Genomic DNA, 11,744 nt, shown 5'->3' with positions numbered 1-11,744 from the left:
CCAGTGATGAAACAAAAAAGCAACGGTTTTCAGAAAAATAAGCAACTTGGAAGATTTCAAGAAAAATCCTTCCCGTATGTGCAATCAAAAGGCATTGTGATGAATTATACTATATTCAACTTGACAAATGCAATATATGACAATAAATATACATGAAATGCATGATTCTAAAATTTGGGACATTCATGTAGGTTTAACATATCACCAAAACATAAAAATGTCTTTCCATATATATGTACATTTTGGTACAGTACTACACAGTGAATTCTGCAAGAAAACCTTTTCACAATATCACTAGCTTGCATTCTTTCCCCACATACATTTAATGGATGGAGGGTTAACATAAACTTTTATTGGTCAAAGAGCAAGAGGCACACCAGGCGGAAATAATATATTTCTGATGCTGACCAGGATCTTGTGGTCAGATCTACATGAAAGGTTATTAAAAAAAGAAAAAAAAAAACATATCTCCGACTAACAATATACTGTATTTGCAAAGCGATCCACTCAAACCATGGGTATTTTTAAAAAGTTAGCATTTGCATTTGGATGTAAGATATCTGCTGTGCTCCACTTGTATTGTCAATTGTACACCAAAATATTCAAACGCTTTGACCAATCAACAGTCGCATTCTCTTGGATTAGAGCTAGATGAGCACTTGAAGAATTGAGGACTTCTCATCATGAATGCATGGCAGCATTATAAAGTCACATTGTGATGACGATCCATTCAAGGCATCCATATCTTATTACAGGTTTCACCAAATGTTGACCAGCCAAACTTCACATGAAGACAAGATCATGTGTGTTCTACGAGGAGGAGGAGTCCTTTCTTTTGGTCATCTTGTGCATCCCTTGTCTTGTTTTATCTACATGTCTGGAAAGAGACTCTGCAGCAGTGCCATGTAGTTGACCCTCTTCACGCCGTCCTTGCTCTCTTGACCCGTCCAGGACTCGTCAAACTTGGCCGGGGGAGCAATGTACTGGGCGGTGGTCACTGGGTTGTCCCGCCAGTTCAGGTGGACGATGAAGGCATTGTAGTTTACTTGACCGTCTTCGTTTGTCTCCAGTCTGCATCGAATGGAAATAAATTCACATGAATCATCATAGATGAAAATACAAGCACATTGCAATGCAGTGTGATCCCATCTGCACTGATGTGGATGTAGGACCTCAAAATTTGTGATCAGTCATAGATTTTGCCACAGGGTTCACAGTCCACTTTCAGTCCACTTATTTTCCAAGTTATCACAAAGGTATAACATAGCACCACTTTCAAATCATACCACCCTATACCTCGAACTAACCAGTAGAACTACTTTGCTGTATTATAAATGAGGTATTTTACAGGTATAGCAACTATCGTGACAAAAAGGTAGCACAAGCCACAGCTGAAGGAGGGAAATGTAGTGGAAACATGCAAGGAGTGTTGGTGCCGACTGGAGTGAGTCACAAAATCTGTGATGATAACCCCGCATGAGATAATATATGCATGGTACGTTTTGCAAATCTTTAATTTTTGAGAATTTCCAAAGTCGGCTGATGTTCGGGACTCGCAAATATATCATCTCCTATGAAACAAAAGCCCCATATATTGTTTCCAAAGTGAGAAGTCACTAAGTGTTCTCATGAAGAGATATAATACTCATTTCTTATTTAGTCACTGTGGTTCTCAATGACAAACTCATTCACTCGTGAAACTGTCTTGCCAGTTGCAATTACAACATATGTGTCATATACAGTATATCACATTCACTGAGAGTAGAAACAAACTAAGAATACAATATAGCCCCCTCTAAATTGTCCAGCCAGCAGAATTGAACTTCGGTTCTAACCTTGAGATGAGCACCCTCAGCAGGTCGTCTGGGAGAGGGAGGTGGAAGGCGTTGCAGGTGCTGCGCACGAGGGCAGCGTCCAGGTACCCGGACTTGTCCGTGTCGTGCTGCAGGAAGCCCTCGCGAAGCTTGGCAAAGTTCTCGAAAGCGTTCTTCTTCAGCTGCTCCTGCACAATGGAGACCAGCGCCTCCTGGCTCAGCTTGACATCCTGCGTGTCGCTATAGTAACGGGCGATGACGATGATCTCGTGCTCCGACAGGTGGCTGCCACCAAGTTGCACGAGCAGGTTTCTGCAAATTGTACGAAAACAAGGACAATGCAAGATGAATGCCCTAAATAAATATTTGGTAAAAGCTACCAACTGAACTTTAATGGTACTACGGAGTACTAGTATGAGTAACTACTCTGCACACAATAGCAGTGTATTGCAAAAGGACGTAGCAGTAAAGTGAACCGGACACCGCCTGGGTCCACTTTCACTAAATTACTATGCAACTATGGAATTTAGAACAATTGCAGATGCCATCACAGCAACTGGACAATGAATAGCAAACCACGAGAAATTAGTTGTTGCGGTAGTAACTGCAGTTAGTCATATGACACTTTAATAGCAGTGAAGTGAATTTATTTGAAAGAAAATAAGAAAGAAACTGCTCTGGCTTACAGCAGTTTGGTGCTGTTTGGCTATAATTTTGACAAGTATAATAAACTGATTCATTCATAGGTATACTCGTTCTGACTTTAGTGTACCTGTATACGCCATATATTTTGCGAGTCTAAATTTTCGCGTATCGGGAATTCCCAACGATTTTGCAAGAGGTTAAATTCACAATCGTGGAATCCTGTACTGAACGGAGAAATGTACACGCGTACGTCACATCCACATCGGGATCAGAGTCAATATTTTCGCGTGTCTTTAATTTCGCGCATAGCACCTGACTCGCTAAATTCGCGAAAATAAAAACCTTGCGAAATATTTGGCATATACAGTAATTACCAGAGACTGGAACATACAGGTTTAACAATCAGATGAGAAATTCTCTGCGAAAAAAGCAAGAACGCTGCTCCAATTTAGCAAAAACAATCTACGTGCAGTACACTGCAGATTCACAAGACTGCATTCTCCTTTACCTGAACTGGTCGTACTCTAGGTGGCCGGTATTGTTGGAGTCATTCCGCTTGAGGAACTCCTTGATTTGCTCACGATGCTGGGCAGCAATGGAGCTGATCTTCTGCATGAGGATGCCAATGTTGGCCATGGGAAACTGACAGGTGGAAAACAAACAATCAGAGATCTTTTATTTTCACTCCACTACATACATAACGAGAAATGGATATTGTCATTATCAAACCTCTTATTAGAATTCATACCAAATTGTCTCAAAGAACGCATAAACAAAAAGGTTAGGAAAGATTTCAACGTCATTTGCAGTCTTGATCAGGTTTTCTTCATCACTACTCTACACTCTATCCTCACTAGAAATACTTGGTGCAATTATCAGATATTTTGATAATTACTCAAATTGCATTGTTTTCATTTTCATTTCATTTCTCGAAAACCCATACGCACCCTTCACTTATCAACTCTAATAACTTTAGAAAGGACGATTCTGCTGCTTTGGAAGTTGGCAATAACCATGGACTGAATGGCCCAAATTCACGAAGGTGGTCTAAATTTAAACCATGGTTTATGTATATTTCTTCTGCGTATTTATGATTGACAGATTGCGTAAGCTAACAGGCATCCAGTAAAAAAAAACGTGCATTGATGCGCGCATGTATTGGTACGCCTATTTAACGCTTATTTTAGACCATGGTCTAAATTTGTACCATGGTTTAAGTTTACACCACCTTCATGAATTCGGGCCAATGTGTTGATAAAGTATGCTCAATTTCAACTTAATCATGTAATCCCTTCATCATTGTTGCCCCGGCAGTTCACATTCTGTTTTTGTCTCACTTATCACACACCTAGCACAGCTTGGTAAAGATTAAACACTTGAATAGACCCTGTACTTCAGAGCCTCTTTTCTCAGTTCACACTTTTCCAGAGTGTGTGCTTTCTTTCCAATATTTAGATAGGTTAGGAAAGTTCATTTGAATCGACTTGTACATCATTTTAAAGCTTAGAGTCTACTCTTTCACATTCTCCTCTTAACTAATAATCCATGTCTGACAACTTTTTGTTGGTTTTGTGAGGCAGGGTCACATTTAATCCCCATATAAGATTATGTATTAGGGTGCATCATTCACTAGTCTTGGTCACAGACTCACCCCATCTGCATGTTTCTCCATGTATCTGAAAGCATACTCGTCGGCGTCGATGAGAATGAAGAAATGGCTGTGGAAATTGAGGCGACTGCCCACGTAGAGATCGCGAGCGGTGAAGTACTCGGAGAGTTCCGTGCCGAAGCGCGGCTGGTTCGGCTTCTTGATCCGCCCACGCTCCAGGAACTTGCCGCCAATGATGCCTGCAGGAGGGAAAATTGATGAGCATGAGTGGAACAGAATCTACAACAGTAACAACAGGCTGGCATCTGAGTTTGAAACTACAATTTTCCCCATTTAGACATAACGCATGAAACACATGCAGTACTAAAATGGAAGCACTCGCAGAGAAACAATACAGAAGAACATTGAAAGACTCAAAGAAGATAACTGCAACAACAAAGCAAATGTCACGTACATGTGGTTAAATCTATGTCACTTGTGAATAACAATGCCTTAATACATTCATCTCTTGAGCACAGAACAACTGGAATGTTGAGAAAGAGAGTCTCACCGGAGTTCCTTTCAGGTGGCTCGAACACAGCAATGGTGTCGTCAGACAAGAAGTATGAGATGATGAAGCGGCGGTCGACATCGATTGGCTTGGTGGTGTCCAGACGAGCCACAAAGCGAAGCACATTGCTATCTAGACCATGCCTACAATGAGAATTAACAACAATAAATGGTTATGATGATAGTGACATGGGCAGCGCATCAGCAAAGTGGATTAAGGTCAATCATATTAATAAAAATTCTTTACACATTTTTTTTTCCCCCAACAAAAGTGCTGTCTTCCCTGTAGCATACGGGACCACTGAATTGCAAAAATGTCTTTGGTCTGGGGAATTAGATGCACAGTAAAAATCTACACAAAGTAATTGTGAATTTTGGAAAATCAAAAAAATGGAAAAAGTTGTTCAGCAAAAACTAGAGATATTACAAGAAACAGGATCAAGGCTTCAGAATGGTTTCAAATGTGTGTGTATATTGTGCAAATGTGAACAGTAGCGAGAAAAAACATCCTTACATTATGAATCCCCTAGCAGACCAGTCATATCACTTCACTGGTGGTCGGCAAAAGGCCACAAATTTAACATTGTTCACCATTTACAGATGAAACAAAAACCCAGCTTTAGTGCTTCAAAATAGTTCTGAAATGTGAGTTAGGGATAGAAACAACCAGTGCAAAAAAAGTGAATCAGTATAATCAATGTCAACTATCATTTATATACAAAATGTGAACAATAGTTATAAAAAGATTGTTTCTGGACTAAACCATCTACAGTTACGGTTTAGTGAGAAAAAATATTAATATCTCCTTATATCTTACGCTTTATTGCAAAATTCTTATATGGTAGGATGTTTTGTGATACAACTGACCTACACATATGCATCAAATGTGATAACTCGAACATTTTTTAAAGCACTGCTCCCAAAGGTAAGCAGTACCTTTAAGAAATGTTTAAAGACACTCCATGAAAGTCTCACCTGTCCTTCTCCATGAATTTGATGAAGTCTCGGCGGGGCGGCTTGGGCAGGAGACCCATGCAGGAGCACAGGGAGTCCTCCTCGGAGCCGAAACCGGTGTAAGGCGGCCACACCCGTTTGCCTGCACCGCCAGGATCGTTCCTGTAGTTAACGGGGGCAAAGTCATCTGGGGGAGAAGGGGGTAAAGTTGATCAGTTGGCATACAATGCTGGAAATGAGACTTCTGTGCTAGGGTATGTGCTTATCCCCCATGCTCTATATCTGATAGCTGCAGTGATGCTTATGTAAGTAGGGTGAAGTAATATGTTGTTATGTTTATAACAGACAATAGAAATAAGCATTTTGTTGTTTGATGAGCACACTAGTCTTTTATTTTGGCAGTAACTTTTAGACACAAATCTGAAAGCCCTTGAAATAATATGTATGATTAATTGTCAGTAAATCATACCATCTAAAATTCTGCTATCACTTAATTATTGTGGTAATAGACATATGACAAATGATGGTATTTTTTTCGTGTGTGTATATACTTTTTCATGCCCTTTTAGCACTCAGGCAGAATTGTATGGGGCATAACAAATACTCTGTATTTATGACTTCTGGCTGGCATGTGAACTGCAGCAATTTTAAAAATTGGAAAGAAATATATATGATCATTAGTCTGCTTACACATCCATATAATCTATGATGACTGATACAAAAGCATTAGAGCAGTTTACACTGGGTGCATTGCATAAAATGTCAGAATTGAAATTCAGGCCCACCCTTGTTTTCATATGCTTGATTTCAACAGACACAATATTTTCTGCACAAACAGACCCTGGGACAAAGCATACTTACTGATGCCATATTTTCTGGTGTAGTACTCTTTGGTGAAGTCATCACAGTCAGCCAAAATGAGGGTACGGCCGTTGGCATTGATGGTGCTGCCGATGGTCAGATCACTGTCATGGTAAAACTCAGAATGCACTGCTCCAGTCTGCATACGATGGGAAAGATGAAGCATATTAAACTCCAAAACTTACAGTTGTTCTACTTGTTGCTTCCCCTTGAATCATTCAAGTGACATGGGTGTCTTAAATCTTCAGAATTAGATAATCAGAATGGGTTAAGAGTCATGCCAGTACTTTCTTGTAGCAGTTTACACATGGGTGGAAGTAAAAACTCTTTTGGAATAGTAAATCACAATTTATCAAACATATCTAGACTTCAACCTATACTAGCTTTTCAGTCTTTACAGCCTTTTTCACATTCCATCAGTCACATACTCGTATGACTGGTATACCTCATAACCCGTTGAGGACGAGTCCTGAGTATACTCGGGCAAGTGTCTAAGGGAAATGCTCGTTGTAGCAAAATCAGCCCATCCTCAACGAGCTAACAAACACCTTGTGCTCATGTAAATAAACATACCTTCAAACTGTCAAGAATATAGCGCCCTCCATGGCCGGTTGGTCCAAAGACATTCAGCACAGTGCGACCAGTGATCTCACCAGGCTGCCGCAGTGCCTCGGGAGAAGTCTTCGACAGGCGACCGCGCCTGAGGAACATGGGCGTCTTGTCGCGCCCCGAGTTGGGCGGGATGATCTCCTTGATCTCGATGGTGTCGTCTGCCAGGAAGTAGTGGAGGTAGAACTCGCGCAGATCACCAAACATGTTGTCCCTGTCGTCCCAGAAGCAGAGGAAGCGCAGAACGTGGCGATCGTGGTCCAGGAACTGCTTGAGGGTGTCCACCTTCTCGTAGGGACGCAGCGGCTGCTGGGCTTCATCCATCTGTGGACGGTGGCATGAGAAAGGAGATGATTTTAATAGTCATGAACCTGCTCTGGAGGTGTGCTAGGAAAGAGTTTCTCAAATTATCTAAATGCAACACAGACATTAAGGAGTGAAAAAAAAAGTAAATTAAAAAAAAGTAAGTGCACAGTTGTTTAATTCATTGAAAGAATGATAACAACAACAACAACAACAAAAATCACTGGGACATTAAATGTTGAAAAATGCCCTTTATCGCAATCAAAGCAGCCACTGATGCAAAAAATCTGGACCTTAGGATTTGAACAGAAGAAACAAAAGAATTAGAAAACCAGAGCAAGGCAGTGCTTCCTTGCTAGTTTGCACCTTTAAACTATTCTCATAATACATTGTATATATTTCACAAAACTTGCATTCTTGAATATGATGTGGAAGTAATGAAAAAATATCATGTTATCTTGAGTGTACCTTATAGTTATTAACCTGCCATAGCTTTGTCTTCTGATAACAAAATGGTCCAGTGTCATTGAACCAAGATTTCATATACAGTGTACTTTTGTTATATCGAACACAGTTATAACAAAATTCTGGTTACAAGGAAATAAAAATTCAGGCCGCAATATAAGGTTTTTTAATTGTTTATTTGTTCGGTTTTAACGAAATATCAATTGATATCACGTGAGAAAACTGCTGGTCCCAAGGACTTCGTTATAATGGGAGTCCACTGTATTATCAGCAAACTGGCAAGGGTGAAAACAGTAGAATACATTTCATACAGCACAGAGCCAAGTTCTGCACATACCCCTTTCCTGAAGTTGGTGTAAGGATCCTTAGGTGTGTCGGCTGGTTCTCTGACACGCACTCCGAGCTTGCGCAGAAAGTTGAAGGTGAACTGGTCGCAGCCCGTAATCTTGAAGGTGCGGCCATACAGGGTGATCTCTTGGTCCACATTGAAATATTCCACGGTGTAGAATTGGTTGTCGTTGGGAGGTGGGAGAGGGATTCGATGTCTCCTGATGAGGGTTCCTGTAATCATAAACAGGTTTTATTTCATTATGATGTGCACTGCTGATTTCATATTCGAGGAGAACTACGTATACTAACAGCTATTCTATATTGAACTAGAAATGTCGCTATGGCGACTGGTATGCCTCCGCCATAATGCATGATTCTCCTAATAGGTACAGATAGTTCATGTGGACAATGTGTGATTACATTTTCACAAAAGTGGCAAAATATTAAAACGACAAGTTTGTCACAAATGTGTTAAATGTTCACCTTCCTTGACTTAGGTTTAATTGGATGAATACAACTGTAGGAGAGCATGTATTTGGGAGTTAAGGACTTTGACTTGACTTTGACCCATTCATATGTTTATGCATCTGAGTTATTTTGAAGGTACGGAGAAAAAGTGCAATTTCTGTATTGAATAGTAAATTGTTACCATTTTCATCTGGCCTTTGACCCTAAAATTCATAAAATAATCACTGTCAGGCAGAACATGCATAAATATGTAGTATGTTTCAAGATAACTTGAGCCACTTCCGAGATATGGAGGAAAAGCTTAGTTAAGCACTTTCACTTGATCTTTGACCTTTTGACCTATTGAGGCAAAAACAAAAGAAAAAAAAAAACTTTCCAAAGAATCTCTATTAGGTTATGCATGCATACACCAAGTGTAAAAAATATAATAATCCTGCCAGCATTGCATAAACATGACGGAAATAGTAAAATTTTGAAGTGTTTCCCTTGACCTTTGACCCCTGACCTTTGACCCCATGAACCCTAAATGTTCTAGATAATCACTGCCAGTCAGTACATGTATATATACTATGTACTATGAAGATACCTTGAACAATTTCCAAGGTACAGAGAAAAAAGGTGAAATTTTAATATTTTTACTTGACCTTTTGACCTTTGACCTTGAGCATGTGCACCAAAAAGTTGATAGGCACAACTTCACCCCCTAATACACATACATGTTAAGTTTCATTAGGATACCTCAAAAGGTTTTTATAGTTACCCTGTCCACAAAATTCATTACGGACGGACGGAAGGACGGACGGACGGACGGACGGAAGGACGGACGGACGGACAGACGGAAGGACAGACGGACGGACGGACGGACGGACGGACGGACGGACAGACAACCCGAAAACATAATGCCTCCGGCACCACTTCGTGGCGGAGGCATAAAAATACACACGTATATTGTAATGTTTTGAGCATCATAGATTATAATATCTCTTCATCTTTCTGAGATTCCATGTAATCAAAATGCTAAGATGTTTTTAAAAAATGAAAAATTAGCATTTTACATAAATTGTACTTGAAATGGCTTACAGATAATGTATTTGTTTTTCAGATTAAATGATCAGTTTAACATCAATGATTTTGAATGGCAAAGGTAGGAAGAGACTTGACTTCAATATAAGACAAGGGTTATCACAACAAAAGCAAAGAGCAAAGAAAGAAATGCTTCAGATGTCTACCACCCTACAGCCATGAATCAAAACTTTCATTTGCACTGTACCTCAAGACACAAACCTGAATAAAAAATTTGAGAAATGCATCAATGAAACTTACTAGAAATCTTATCTAATATACCTTGGATATACTTCTACTTATTGGTCCATCATAATTACAACTGTATTACAAACTCTGTGTCATATTGATGATGCACATGAATGTACGGTACATGATGCCCACCTTGTGGTATACCGCTGTTCTCAACCTGAGGCTCGATGACCTGGATCGAATCATCCTCCAGATAGAAGTAGATCTTGCACTTGCGGATGCGGTATTGCTGCCGCATCTCGTGAACGGCTTCCTGGAAGAAGGCGTCAAACTGGAGGACCTGCTTGTCAAAGGCCACCCAGGCGGGTGCTGCATTGCCCTGCCCCTGGGGGATGTTGCTGGACTGGGGCTTAGCCTTCTGGCCGAGGAGTTTCGAGCCCCCAATGCCAGGCTTGTGCTCGCCGACAAGCATGGGAACCTCATTGCTGTAGTCAAAGTGCTGTGACTTGTGGAACTTCTCCTTCCCCAACTATGTCAATGAAGAGATAAGAAATACAATGAAAGAACAACAACAGGCCTAAGTCTATCCCATTCTATCAGACTGAATTCTTACAAAAATTGGTAATCAACAAGGATACTTAATGCAAACCAGACAGTGCTCGATCCCCCCCCCCCCCCAAAAAAAAAGAGCAAGTCATTTCAAGAAACAGAAAAAAAATAATGCACATGACTTGATTACATGTCATGGTCGTGTAGCTAGAAGTATAGAACCCTCTAACAATGTAACATTATCAAGGCCCTACTCTAACGTTGGAGCCATATTCTATGCTTACGGCAATGCCATGAATATGATCATGCTAGCCCGACCAGACGCCGTGCAAATTTATACAGCGACTGGGCTGTGTATAGACTCTAGGCCTACTATAGTATTAGTAGTTATGATGGTCTCCGTTATCTAATCCGATCATGCAGATTAAGGACTGCGCAGGTGTGCAACTCAGTTCGGGAAACCCACTCACAAGGGGGGCCCCTCCTTATAAGTAACCCGTCCCCCTTATAAGTAACCCCGTCCCCCTTATAAGTAACCCCCGGGGCACCCCTTATAAGGAGTCTCCACGCTTTTTTGCAATGCAACGCGAAAATGAAAGGACTGCGGCAATTCGCTTGATTATGTCCATAAAGCTTCACAAGTTTCCTAGTTACTCACGAAATTTGAGCAAAATCGGTTTGAGGCATCATATCTAAAATCATGGATTTAAAGGCGATGTCAAACGACCCATGCGAATGCTGAAATGCGAGCGATTACTGGCGCGAGTGTCGCCAGGCGCGGCGGCGCGGCAATGCTTGAGTGCAGACGTGGCGACTGAGTACATGTACACAGTCGCCACGTCTGCACTCAAGCATTTGCCGCGCCGCCGCGCCTGGCGACACTCACGCCAGTAATCGCTCGCATTTCAGCATTCGCATGGGTCGTTTGACATCGCATTTAAATTCATGATTTTAGATATGATGCCTCAAACGGATTTTGCTCAAATTTCGTGAGTAACTAGGAAACTTGTGAAGCTTTATGGACATAATCAAGCGAATTGCCGCAGTTCTTTTATTTTCGCGTTGCATTGCAAAAGAGCGTGGAGACTCCTTGAAAGGGGTGCCCTGGGGGTTACTTATAAGGGGGACGGGGTTACTTATAAGGGGGACGGGTTACTTATAAGGAGGGGCCCCCCTTGTGAGTGGGTTTCCCGAACTGAACTGTTTTGTATGCTACTGACTAACCAGTTAACAATACAGTTGTACTAATACAGTACTGTCTGCATTTTTGTAAATCTACTTTTAAAAATGGTCGTGTGTCATACCAATTAATAGGTCCTGTATCAGTGTATAGT

The 11,744-nt window shown here is 40.9% G+C and overlaps 1 protein-coding gene across 1 annotated transcript; it reads right to left on the bottom strand.

The window, feature by feature from the left end:
• Nucleotides 1–848: 848 nt before the first annotated feature.
• On the bottom strand, nt 849–10,390 carry LOC139742555 (EF-hand domain-containing family member C2-like; the record flags this gene model as incomplete). Its single annotated transcript, XM_071653087.1, has 10 exons — nt 849–1,071; nt 1,836–2,126; nt 2,968–3,101; nt 4,111–4,307; nt 4,619–4,761; nt 5,593–5,758; nt 6,433–6,571; nt 7,006–7,365; nt 8,147–8,370; nt 10,054–10,390. Coding segments are annotated over 10 exons (2,193 nt in total), but the record flags the coding sequence as incomplete, so codon positions are not given.
• Between the last annotated feature and the right edge of the window lie 1,354 nt (nt 10,391–11,744).

This window comes from Diadema antillarum, unplaced genomic scaffold (genome assembly GCF_040938485.1).
Source record: "Diadema antillarum isolate AM-2024a unplaced genomic scaffold, OU_Dant_1.0 seq00001005_RagTag, whole genome shotgun sequence".
Taxonomy (NCBI): domain Eukaryota; kingdom Metazoa; phylum Echinodermata; class Echinoidea; order Diadematoida; family Diadematidae; genus Diadema; species Diadema antillarum.
The sequence above is the reverse complement of the archived record's forward strand: the minus strand, read 5'-3'. Positions and strand labels throughout refer to the sequence as shown.